We start from the raw sequence: 13587 nt of genomic DNA on the forward strand, positions 1-13587 counted from the left end.
TAAAGGAACAGAGAATAGGATAGCGGATGCTCTGTCACGAGCGGAAATTGACCAACAAATCTCGTAAAAACTGTTTTCTTTTGAAAAAAAAAATTTTATTTTGTAAGGGGGAAGATATGTCACGGACAGATGACATGAAGAATTGAAGTAAGGAAGGATGCACGGAATTGTGGTGAGCACGTATTGTGCCAGCAAAGCGGGTTGCACGGGCCGGTTGTCTGTGAGTTGGTAGTTTGCGAGAGAATGATCTAGAAGGGTTAGAGTAAAAATATTTATAGCGAGCAGTCGCTGACCTACGAGGGTTTTTTTTTCAAAAGAGAGACACTAGAGGTGCCTAGTCACTCTATGTGGAGGAAAGACAAGGCTGCACTACCCAGCTAGACAGCCATCTTCAAGGTAGCAGAGACGAGAACTCCAACTGAGAGGAAGCTTCTACGTCAGCTACATCACCATCGACCCTAGAGCCAACGTTGGAATTTTGGATGCCTGTCCCCCAGAGGAGGCACCTGACTTGGAGCTATACAGAGAGAGTTCGACATGGAGCCACGAGTGTCGTCACTGTTCCCCCAGGGGAGGTGTCCATCTCCCGTTGACGTATCCGAACACTGAACCGAGCGTCAGTGCTCAGCCAAGTGGACAGACCCGTGTACCGTTGGTGTGGTGCCATCAGAGACTTATGAAAGTTTGCAACTTACCGTCCTTTCAGGGCGACTTCAGTTAAAGATTCCAAAGAGAGTGAGGAGGTTTGGTCTCCTTATGCAGGAGTACGTGTCTCCTGCATGTCTTCAATTCTTGTGTGAAACAAAAAGAAAACTGTCGTCACTGTGGTCTATTTCGAGGGACGTCAAATCCAAGACTGTCGATCACGATTTAATCCTGGGTACTGTGGCTGTCACAAAGACCACGAGTAGAGAAAGTTGGTTAATGGCGGCTGCAGCTGTTTGACTTTGAGTGGGAAGATTTGACAATTTTTCTTTATATACTGTTAGTGACAGAATGTGTAGTGGTGAGTGTATGCAGGTGTATTACATATAAGTGGGGTGTCGGCTGCGCATTGATCATCTCATAGGTCTGTCACGTGTCGCATGCTGGCTCAGCCTGAGTTTTAGTTCTGCCTCACCAACGTACTGCCACGGGCCACCCTAGTGCAGTGAGAGAGAAGGAAGACCACGAAGAAAAAGTGAAGATCTAGAGGAGGGACCAGGAACAGAGTGCAGCGGAAAGGATGTCGTCTCCCGCTGCTGCTGATTACCTTAACCAACGACCACTCCATTGATAACAAAATGACAGAACTCGCTGGTGAAATGTGACCGTGAATATCGCTGTAGCAGACTAATTTGTGTTACAGAGACATGGCTTAGTAGCAACAAAACGGACGTCCACCTTGAGGGTTTCACTACGATTAGGCATGACAGGAATAACGAAAACACGGAAAAATAAAGGCGGAGGGCTGTACATATTCGTAAACAACAACTGGGCCTCGGAGTTCACGATATGTGAAACAACTAGTACTGTGTCGTATGAAATTCTGACTGTGTTGTTTCGGTCGTTTTACTTGCCACGTGAATTTTGGACGTGACGATTATTTTGGTGTACGTTCCCGGACCTGACAATAAGGATGCCGCCGCTCAGATAGCAGCCAGCTACAACAAGGCCTTACATCGATCCACTGACCAGGCTGTATTTATAGGGTTGTTTTTTTTTTTTGAGCTCCCAATAAAGAAAAATTTCTGCTCTTGCGACCATAGACAATAAAGATGTCTTGGATCTTGTATAACAGTCGCGGACACTAAGCCCGACAGAATCAGGCAATACCCAATCCCTTACTCGCAGACAGAGACAGTAAGAAAAAAGGTGGAAGCGATGCTGAGGATGTGTGTGATTGAGCATGCGCATCCCCATACAATGCCCCCATCATACTTGTGAAGAAAAATTCAGGTGAGGTCAGGTTCTGCGTAGATTATCGAGGGCTAGACAAGTTGGTGCAATTCGAGCAAGCTGAGCAATGCCAAATATCTCAGCAAGTTAGATTTATCCAAACATTACTTGCAAATACCCATTAAAAGACGAGTACAGGTGTAGCCATTCAGTCTGAAGACGGCAGGAGCAATGTTCTCTCGTGCCATGCACAGTTTGTTGCAGCCACTAGGGCATAGTGACGTAAACAATTTCATCGACATCCTGATTCTACTGAAACATGGGAGCAGCATCTGAAAGCACTGGAGGCGGTGCTGAGCAGGCTAGATAAAGCCCACATATCAGCGCGCCCATCGAAGTGCTATATTGGCATCATAAAGCTCAGCTACTATGGCACACGATGGGGAACGGGAAACTAAGACCCGAGGAGGTCAAGCTGAACAAGAGTTGTCAGGCGGCCAGAAACCAAGAAGCAAGTAAAATCCTTCCTGGCACTGTGTGGCTAGTACAGCGAAAAACTGAGTCCAGCGGAGAAAAACTACTCCACCATAGAGAAAGAATGTCTGGGAGTAGTATGGGGGGTGAAAAGGTTCGAGCTCTACTTGTACGACCGAGAGTTTGTGGTTGAGACGGACCACCAACCGCTGCAATACTTGCAACATGCCCAGTTGCGCAGAGGTTGCCTTGCGAGTTGGGCAATGCAGCTGTAATCCTACCCACTGCAAGTGAAGGCCATCCCCAGTGAACAAAATGTCGAAGCGGGCTTCTTAAGCTGGTCATATCCCACGACTAGATAAGTGGTTAGGTGGCCCACCCTTGGGGTAAATAGAGGAGTGCACGCTTAATGGTTATCTATAGGTAGGCCAACGAATGTTCGGCATCTGCTTGTATGGTAGCTATGGTACATCAGCATGCTGAGCAGCAGGAATTGCACTTATAGTCCAATGTCGCGGTGCTCCATCTTGGGGGGAGATTTGTTGCGTGTCGCATACTGGCTCAGATTGAGCTTTAGTTTTAGAGGGGAGGAGGGGGTTGCTGCATCACTATAATCTGATGCAATTTTGTTTTTTTGACGTTTTTGGCAGGAAAAAAGAGTAAGAAGAGCGGTCACCAGGAAACCATGTTGAGCTGGGAGAAATTTGTTGTGAGAACATTTGTGTGACATTTATCTGCGTGACAATCCGTTATGAGAACGAAGCAATATTGAGCTGTGAAGAATCTCTTGTGAGAACATTTGAGTAACATTTATCTGCATGAAAATCCGTTGTGAGAACATTTGAGTAACATTTATCTGCATGAAAATCCGTTGTGAGAACGGAGTGACATCTATCCGTGGGGATATTTCAGGGTACGAACGAAAAAGGGAATGAGTGGCGCTTAGTAGATGTAGGTGTCCCCTTCTGTCCCCGACCCATTGATTTTTGTTTCCTCCTTCGTTCCTTATATTTCTTTTTTTTATTATTAAACACATATTTGTGGTGTTCTCACATGCGCGTGTCGTTTGTTCTGCACCGGAGAGCGATTGGATTCGTTGCTACGCGCGACATGGCCTACCATATTACCTGGCATTCTCCTTAGGAGGTTCACATGTATGTGTGAGAAGGTGCAGGTGTGTGTGTATTGAATGTCTTGTATGGGCATTTATGTCTGCCCATTACATTGTGGGTATATATATAGATACACACACTTATGTTATGTTTGTATATATAGTTGTTTTTGGGAGGAAAAGAAGAATTTTTGTCTTGGACTATCTCAGACTGACAGAGTTTGATCTGATGTTGGGAGAGGTTGAGGAGCACAGGGATGGTTCATACCATGAAGATGACACAGAGTGCAAAACACTGGTTTCAGTGCAATGGTTAGGGTCATCTGGCAGTCTTTGAACGGCTATAATAACTATCCTTCTTTATCAACCTAGTGACCCAAAAATATACTTTAACAAATTTTTTTTTAAATTATAAGTGAACAAACTGACATTTTGTTCAATGCAACCTGATGAACAAGGCACATATAGCAGCCTTGCAGGTAGTTCACTAATAACAAATGGCACATGGACACTGGAAAAAGTTCTTAAAGCAAGATCAACAGCACAATTAACTGAGGAACAGTATAATTTTTGCTCAATAGTAACAGCTTTCATGCATTCAAGCAAGGTAAGTATATGATAGTAATATCTTTTTAAAGTACATCTAGAATGCTAAGAACTGAGCCTTGTCATTTTAATTAAGTCTTTTTTTATTATTTGCAGAAAAAGAAACAGGAGGCAGTGGACCAACCACTGGACCATCCAGTGGAGGTGAGGGAGCTGGCAACTGTAGCGAATTTTTCCAACGTATGAAAATAATGACAAGTGATCTACCAAGAATAAACCTGTTAACCCTCCACGACAAAATTCATCATTTAGTCAGCGAGGCAGTTATTAGAACGTTATTAAAAGCTATAGGCTCACTTTTTCATTCACATGAAGTTAAGTGATAAAACTTCAGCACTTGCAACTGTGTTAATGAACGTTTTGCATGTCCGCAGCAGCTCAAGTTTGAAGGAAGTTCAGATGGCTGTCACTATGGTTTACACCAAGAGTTGACCAAGGTGCCTGCTGTAGACAGAAAGAACTTTCAACACTAGAAAACAAAACATTGAAGTATCAAGGAGACTTGGGAGTTGTGCCCCTTTGGCATATGCCTTTTTCTGGATAACAAAAAAATATTCCTGAACAATAACTAAGGTACAATTTAAGGTTTTGGTTTTCTTAATATATACATATTACTGAATTCAAATTTTCTGAATTGGATATGTTTCAAACTTTTTCACAGCTAAACATTCAGGAAGGTAAGTAAATGGGATAAAAAAAGTTTTGGGAAGTAGGCTACCTCAAAAGCAACATCTGATCACCAAAATTCTTAGTTTATGTGTCCAAAATACATGCAGTGATCCATAAGAAATCTAATCACATATAACTGTTGTATGTGTATAAAGTTTGAGTGTTTTGTGCTAAGTATAAACTAGAAACCTATGAATATAGGCTTGCCAATTTTAAAAAGCAGGGTTAGCGTTAGGGATTTCTAAATTTATAGATTTTTTTTCTAAATAGATTTCTAAATTACCACCAGGAAACGACTAAAGAATGAAAAGAATAGCAGTTGCAGAGAGATGATTCTGCCTTTGACAGTGATGTTTCTGACAAGTCTACTGGACCTATTATCAGCATTGGGCACTATCCACCACTCACACCAACACTATCTGCCCTTGACATTAGTGATGTTTCTCCCTTGATTTTGCTGAACCTGTCTGCTTCATTCGACAGTATCGACAACTCTCTGCTCATAGACTCCACACCCTCAATAGAATATCTGGACCCACATTAGCATAGTTCAACTCTTATCTTACTGATAGAATGCAGCCTAATTTTCGTTGATGGTCAAACATTTCGCTGTGATCTACTTTCCTGTGAGGTCCCCCAAAGCTCAGTACTTGGCCCTATTCTATTCATTCTGTATACTTTCATCTGTATACTTTCATACTTTCAAGTGAAAGCCACTTTCATCTTACATCTAGTCTCCCAATGTTTCAATCATATGCTGATGACATGCAACTGTACTGCTAAATTCCACCACCTGACTCTCACTCTGCTAACATCATAAAAGCCTGCATTTGCAATGTCAAAGACTGGATGATAACAAACAAACTTAAACTCAACATTGAGAAAACGGAAGGCTTCCGATGCATGAGAAGAAATCTTCACTCCTTTGTCTGCCAGATCACATCAAGATAGGCAAAACCAACATCACCTTTGTGCCATCCATCAGGAATCTGAGATTCATTGTCACTGCCGACAAGACTCTTGAGAAACAAGTTAAAGCTGTCTGTCAGATCAGTGCTATCCATCACATTCTCTCTATGCATACTACCAACAGTTTTGTCTGCGCATTTGTTCTTTCTTGGCTTGATTACTGCAACTCCTTAACTCCACTGCATGTCTGGTGCTTAGAGCAGCTGAAGAACTCAATTACTTTTTTTTGATAATTTACAGAAGACAGGCTAATGAATAAAACTCTAAAAAGTGGAAAAGAGTACAACTAACCTCTTAAGTCTTTGATCAGCCATCTTGGTAATCACATGAGGAGTGTCACAAGTTTCTTCATCCACTCAACAATCTCTTTTGACTGAGGGTTTGCTGCCTCACTTTGAGACAGGATACCATTTATACGATTACTGTAAGAATACACAAGAACTAAAGATAAAATAAAAGCAAAAATTGCAGGCAAACGACAAACAACGCTGTACCATAATTTAGTGCAAAATACTTCATTACCAAGATCCCTTGTTTAAAACACAAACAACTTCATTATCAAGCAAGAAGATTATTCAACATATAAGCAAGCATGAACAAAGAGTCTGTGTAACAGCATGGACAATAAGACACTGGCTTGCAGGCCAGGACTAACCTGAATCCTTGGTGCTCGTGTTCTCATCAAGCAGTTGTGAGCTGTTTTCAGTAGTTTTATCCGGTCACGCTGACTATACTCTGAAATCATGCAACCAATTTATGTTAAAGGTAAAATGTCCTACGTAATGAATTTATTTACCTCTGTTTGAACCAATAATATTCACATAATTATGGAATCTTACATTGCTTTTTTTAAGTTAACCACTACCATACCACCCTGTCCCACAAGAACATCCTCATTTCTTGTTTTATTTATGGGTTTAAAAACCACAACTTTCCCACCTCTAATTGCCAAGTTTTGCTCCCCGTCTTCAATTCTTGTTTTCAACTCCATCATTACAGTTTTGAAATCCTCCATTTCTGAGTATAGTCTGGGTTAATAAAAATGTTCCTGCTCTTTTCTTCAACATTCTTATTTAATTCTGGGCCCTTTTTCAGAATATCATTCTTTTTCTTGTCACTACTAACAATGGTTCTAACATTCTAGGTTGGTGACCCAGATCAACTTTTCCTAGCCTCCGAGGATCAAATGTCACCCAGCAATGTTTCCCAGCAATTCTCTCAGCTTTCAAATCAACTTTTTTCCTTTCCTCTATCTCTGATTTAGTACTCTCCTTCAAGTTCCAAACTCTCAAGTTTATACTCCGTTTTCCTGTCTCCATTATTTCTTTCATCATTCCTGAAAGTTTTATGTAAACTTATTGTTGTGATTTTCTCTTCTTGTTTCTCAAAAAATTTTCGTTAGTCTCTCTTGATGAAAAACACAAAATGGATCATTGCAATAAGTTCTAACATCTTGTTCAATCCAGAATCATTCATATTTGCCATCTAATCAATGCTGACAGACCCTTTGCAAATTTGAACAGCTGAGCACATGAATGATGACTCCAATTTTTGGTTTAAAAGCATTCAATGTATAGTTGTCCTCATTTTCACTAAGGCATCTTTGCAGTACACATTACCACTCGAAAACAGTATCTTTAGGTAGAGATTACAGTATCGTTCGGTAGAGATTACGTTTTATTTTGTGTCACCTCTATTCCCTGCCAATTAAGGATGAGTCGCACCCTCTCGTCGCCGACCAAACATATATATTAGTTCAGATCTAATCCCTGTGATCTGCAAAGGTGCTAACTTCCAAAGTTCTACTAGCTGTTACGTTGATTAGTGCTTTTCAGAAATTTCACATAAAATATACAAGGTGCACGATTAACCAAGTAATTTTGAAAGAACTATCCTGGCTACTATAACAAACAATTAAACAGGCTAATAAATAAAATTAACCTAATACAACTTCTCAAATATTTCCGTACTTAAGCTTTCAAATACCGAATGGCGCGATTCAGAAATACGCTACCGCCATTTTGTTTCAAACCGAAAATTACCCTTTTATTCCAGACGACATCACAGCTGTGCATTTCTTTAAATTTTTCAGAAAACAGTCCCGTACTCGTTTTATCTTGATGCAAATCGTCGCGCAAACTCTCTCTCGACATTGTGTCTCAATATTACAATGGATGTATTCTTCACTGGTACGCGAAATTGTATTTCCCCCAGTTCAGCGACTGAGAAATTTCAGCCAATCAGAGTGCACCAAGAATTAGGTCATGCGCAGTTCGCTCAGCCTGTACACAGCGCGAAAACCTACGCTCCCTAGATCAAGAAGGACTATTTTCCATCACCAAGCAAACTCAAAAAGCTTTAAACTGTATACAAAGCCAGACACCTGCTATGTCATTAGGGACGAACAAACTAGGTACGTGCAAAAAAAATTAATTTGGTAAATTGTAACTCATTCGTGTATGAGTTTCGAACATATATAATGTGCGTGTTGCACTATTCTTCTCATGCACGCGCATGTCCTCCGCACAACATACGCACATGCATGCACATGCACACACTTGCGCGTTTTACTCCACAGACGTACGCGTGTATAGGCATATGTTCGTGTTACACACAAAGAGGCAATTAACACTCATTCATCAAGGACATGCCACGTGTCACAGAAAGATGACACACTACAATGTCACAATTTATTACAGGAGTTTATTGACAAGAACATAACCCTAACCCTAACCCAACTCAACTTTCAGAAAAATGCCTACTTTTCTTTAGAAATGAGAAACATTCATTCAACCAAGAATATTTAACTCTACGCTTTCTGTTGTTAGGAAGTTTCTAATAGCATTTAAGTTTGTATAACATATACACATATGTTGACTGACTGTCGCAGTTAAATTCTTGCCAAGGAACAGGTAAGTTATTTCAAAGGTACATGAGCCTTTGCTTGGTTTGGTCTTTAAGGTACTGGCGAGGGTAGTGGATGGCCTTGAAGGCCGGCCAGGATATTATCTACAGTCACGTGACACGTAGACATGCAAGCACGTCGCGTGGCCCAGCCCAGGTGAGGCAGGACAGTGAGGTTGGGCAGCTGTAGCATCGGGTGATCGGGAGGCAGGGGCTCCGGGCTGGTCACGTCCACGCCAGCTGCCGCGATCTGACCGGAGGACAGGGCTGATACCAGAGCCTCCTGGTCCACAAGGGCACCTCGGCTGACGTTGATGAAAACCGATGAAGACCGCATGCTTGCGAAGGCAGCCGCATTGAACAGATTATTATTGCTATCACGGTTCATAGAGCACGTGGCGATCACAATGTCAGACTGACTCACTGATTTTTCCGATCCATATTGTCCAGCTTCTTTACCCAAAGTAGGACTAGTTCTGTGCTTTATGAAAATCGGTTCTTTGATCCTAAACAAATGGAAACGAGGGATTTTATAACTCTTAGTATATGTGTCACATTAATCATTAAATTAATAAGTAGTTTTTGACAGTTTGGAATTTCTAGTATGGAATAATATAATTCTCAGTACAGCTACTCTTAGGAATTAATTTCAGTCTTGTTTATACGGCACTGACCAGACTGGCGCCGGCCTTAGGCGTGTTGCTGCTGCTGCAGTAGATGATACGCGCGGGCTGAAACGCCTTCAGGCGGGTGGCCACCGCCAGACCGATGCTACCCAACCCCACGATGCCCACCACACTGCCGCTGACCTCGCCTCCCATCAGATCCATGGAGAGGTCTCCTTGCACAAACCAGGATCCAGAACGCACCCCATGCAAAGCTGTAGTAAGTGAAACAACAAAGACACAGGTCAGGGAACAAGAAGGACAAGAAGGATAATCTGAATGTTAGAGGACTGAGTGTGATGTGACACAGTATCGTGTAACACACTGTGTTCTGTCATGCATGAGGATGAGATGGCGTGTCACGGGATACAGTGGAAGTATGCAAAAGATGTCACAAGAGGCCAAATTTGCGGCATCCCTTTCTGGTCTTTACGATGTTTAAGGCAGACAGTAACAAATAGGTTATGATAATGATGATGACGACGACGACGATGATGATGATGACGACGACGACGACGACGACGACGACGATGATGATGATATAGTTGGCGTGTTATAGTGTTTCTCTAATACCATTTCACCAGACAACTGACCTTGCTGTATATTTCGAATAGTCATGAGTAGTAAGGTCACAGTTAGTTCAGCCACAGCTGCTGTCAGCACACCCGGGGTATATCCCACAGACACTCCTCTTCGTTGACATTCTTTTAAGTCAATATGGTCAAGCCCCACCGATACAGTGCCGATAACCCTTAACTGTGGCCCTGTAAAAAGGTCAAAAATTTACACAAACATTTACAGAAAATGACCGATAGATAGTGACTGTCCGTGTGTTCTAGTGCAATACTTTGGGCTTTTTGTAATCTCTGCTTTGTAAGAGTTGTGCTGATTGTAGTCATTGGCATGGGCTAGGGTGGCTAGTTTTGGGATGAATGTTTTCTCGATATAAGATCTGTAGCGGATGTCTTACTATTTCTGGAATTTTAATTTTTTCTTTTCCACAGAAACTCCATTGACAAAAGATTTGGGTACTACCTGGATTACCTTCCCTTAGGTTTACCTCAAGAAGCCTGACCCCTACTTTCACAATATTGCACCTATCGACGATCTAAGGTAGGAATGAAAGGTGTCTTAAGTTTTCTATCGTATACATGTTTTTGAAGTCGACGGACTTTTCGACTGAAGATATTGGCTAGTAAGAAGCCAATGGTGTTTATAATTTTTGATTGGGTCGGAAGTCGGCTCTTATTTTATAGCTTACATTTATTTAGACTATTCTTTCACTACCAAAAGGTACCTTTATCAGGTTTTGCCGGCTTGTCGAAACCGTTGCCGAGGGTGTGGCCGCTGATGCATGCAAACATATTCAAGGAGCCAGTGATGAGAGCTGGGTGGCAGTGGAGGACTGATTGTGGGTGAGCTATCTCGATGAGAACGACAAGCTACCTCACCTTAGCACCCCATGGCATTTGCATTTCTCCCGTCTGTGTTCATCTTTCCGCCTAATTTCCTCTCTCTCTCTGGTGTATGTTTCAAAAACATGGGTCAGATACTATGAAACGGGTGTGCTTGATGTTTTCTCGTGAATGTTCTAACCCTGGACAGCCAAAAAACATTTGCTGTGTTTATAACAATGTAAGCAATTCCCGAGTGTGAATGAATAACACGAGCACGTGACATTTGTATTATTCAAGCGATTTTCCACACTCGGCGTCGGAGAAGTGAATGTGAGTGGGTCGACACCTAGCTGCCCCGAGACAAGCCAGGAGCCCACAGTGGTTACAATCGAGTATTTGACAACTACACTAACAGTTATCTTTGTTGAGAACTAAGAATATTAGAATATTTCGGTGTATAAAACCTAGGCAACCATCAGTGTTGAAATTTCACTCTTTGTCTATAAAACACAGCTTCATTTTATTTTCAATTATTTTAAATTATAGAAATTATATCAGTTTAGGTTAGTTTATTTCCTCTCTGAAATTTCGTTACGCCATCTGTAGGTCTACTGGTTGGACACATTCTAGTTTACTGTGTACAAGACAGGTAGCAGGACTAAGTACGTCACATCTACCTGTGAAAAGACTTGTGTAGAGTTCAGTTCGCTCCTACCTGCAGCGTCCAGTAGTTCAGCGTCCACTCGGTCCTGAGTCCAGATAATGAGTCCATGCACGTCACGCACGTTCTTCAGTAAGACATCCCTGGGGAGGGGGTGTGGAGCCCCAGGTAGCCAGCGCACGTCACAGGTAGCTTCCAGTCGTCTTATTTCCTCTGCCTCAAATGGTGACGTGATGAAGACGACGGGCTTGATGCTGTAGTTATCGTCCATTGTTGAGGACTCTTTATGGCCACAGTAGCTAAACTGGTATGTTAATAACGATGCCTACTGACTATTTCTTCGTGACACTTCATAAGTGTATGTAAAGCGCCTTAAAGGGAAAAGCAAGTAAAATATTAAGCTGGGTGACTTTGCAAATTTTATCTCAACAGATTGTAGACTTTTTAGTTAACCATTTCAAAAAGAATTTTAAACTACTCCCAACATTAACAAATTTAAAAGCTTTTTAAAATGTTTGTTTTGGAGCAATTTGGGATGGTTTCTAAGGCAACCGATAGCGTGACATGTGCAGTAAAAACATTTTCTAAACTTTCATCCATATACGGACGTCCTGAACCACGCCCAATCAAAATTGCTGGATTCAAAATGACCGTTTGCTTATCAAAACTCTTCTATAGCGCAGATCTGATGAGGCTCCGTTAGACATCTATGTTGTGTTCGTCTCCTGAGTAGGAGGCTGTCAACAATCCAGATTTTGATATCATTCAGAAAATATTTGAATTAGACCATAATTGCTAAAAGTTGGAGAGCTTTATAATATAAACTGTAGCAGCAAGTTTCAGTGGAGCCGCTGTTTGCTTCAGTGTCGCAATCATTGTGGAAGACGTCGTCGAGCCAACGACCTGTGTGTGAGAAATAGAAGCATCATAGCAAAACTCAGATGTCTTACATTGAGACCCGTTGTTCTGGTAGCAGAATTTGTACAGATCCTTGTGTAATGAAAGTCAGTTTATCCCAGTGCCCTGCTTTTTTCAGATGTAAGATGTAACCAAGACAAGTGTTCCTACACTTACTCGTAATCTATGCACTTCGGCTCATTGTAAGCCTTCCATGATTGTCGTAGATTGCAAGGTAGTAATCGTGCCACTCTGGTCAGTTGACAAAATTGCTAACATTATCGCAACATCCTTCGGAACTTTTCTTGCCAAAGGGGTCGGTCTATGTAAAACATTAGAGTTAATTTGTTTTCTTTGAATACGGATCAATGGAAGTCTTTGTGAATTGGCCTAAATCCCTATTTTAGAGGTGATTGTGAGTAAAGCATCTATTTGCAACCAGGATGTTTTTTCCCAGAAATGATTCAGAACTTCAGTAGTTGTCCTTTAATTTCAACTTTCGCTTTTCCTTGTCTTCCTCTTTACTACTACTAATAATGAGGATTTATACAGCGCCTTTCCTTTGCTCAGAGCTCTTTACAAGCACATATATTCGCATGTAACAGATACGCTCACTTCTATAACAGACACACACACAGTAAATTACAGAGATATTATGCAGTTTCAGGGTCAGGGCAGGGTCACAGTGAAGTCGTCATTTTGAAAATAAAGATGAGTCATTAGTTAGACTTCAAGGTGGTAAGAGAATCAGAGCGATAAAGACTGTTATTTCTTTAACAATTCCTCTTTTGGTGTGGAAGCCGCTGTATAATTATTGTTGTTGTTACCTTAGCACGTAGCCCTTTGGTCACACGACAGGGCAGGAATGATGCATGGTTTTAATCTGACCACCTTTTTTGCAGTGTCACAACACACCCCCACACACACCACACACAGATCACACACACCACACACACACACACACACACACCAACACACCCACACACACCACACAGATCACACACACCATACACACCACAGACGCACGCCACACACACCATACGCACCATAACTAGACATATACATATTTTACTATTCACCAATACTTACATAAACAAAATTACAATCAGACTGTAGTGTAAACTGGTCTTGTATGTGTAAATAACAACCTAGATTGCAAAATCTATGAACAAAGGATCTTGTTTGGCATGTCACGTGGCAAGAAATATTTAATACCAAGGAATCAACTAAACTGTATTTAAAATATAATTTGTTTTAGGACTTGCTAATGTCGCTAGTCACTTCTATTTAAAACCCTGCAGCAGTCCCGTAATTTCGTAACCTATTTAATCAGCTCCTATGTGCGTGATCAATGAT

At 41.5% G+C, this 13587-nt stretch overlaps 1 protein-coding gene and 1 long non-coding RNA gene across 2 annotated transcripts; both read right to left on the reverse strand.

The window, feature by feature from the left end:
- Positions 1–4212: 4212 nt before the first annotated feature.
- Positions 4213–7913, reverse strand: LOC112568178. The gene is made up of 4 exons (XR_003100019.1): positions 7750–7913; positions 6363–6442; positions 5999–6129; positions 4213–4513 (listed from the first exon to the last, which is right to left on the reverse strand). It is a non-coding gene; the product is annotated as an uncharacterized LOC112568178 (long non-coding RNA).
- A 480-nt stretch (positions 7914–8393) lies between these two features.
- LOC112567491 (glyoxylate reductase/hydroxypyruvate reductase-like) lies at positions 8394–11664 on the reverse strand. The gene is made up of 4 exons (XM_025244184.1): positions 11389–11664; positions 9870–10040; positions 9274–9491; positions 8394–9092 (listed from the first exon to the last, which is right to left on the reverse strand). The coding sequence occupies exons 1-4, from the start codon at positions 11603–11605 to the stop codon at positions 8664–8666; spliced, it is 1035 nt and encodes a 344-aa protein (XP_025099969.1). The 5' UTR covers positions 11606–11664; the 3' UTR covers positions 8394–8663.
- Positions 11665–13587: the final 1923 nt, after the last annotated feature.

Source organism: Pomacea canaliculata, linkage group LG7, assembly GCF_003073045.1.
Source record: "Pomacea canaliculata isolate SZHN2017 linkage group LG7, ASM307304v1, whole genome shotgun sequence".
Lineage (NCBI taxonomy): Eukaryota > Metazoa > Mollusca > Gastropoda > Architaenioglossa > Ampullariidae > Pomacea > Pomacea canaliculata.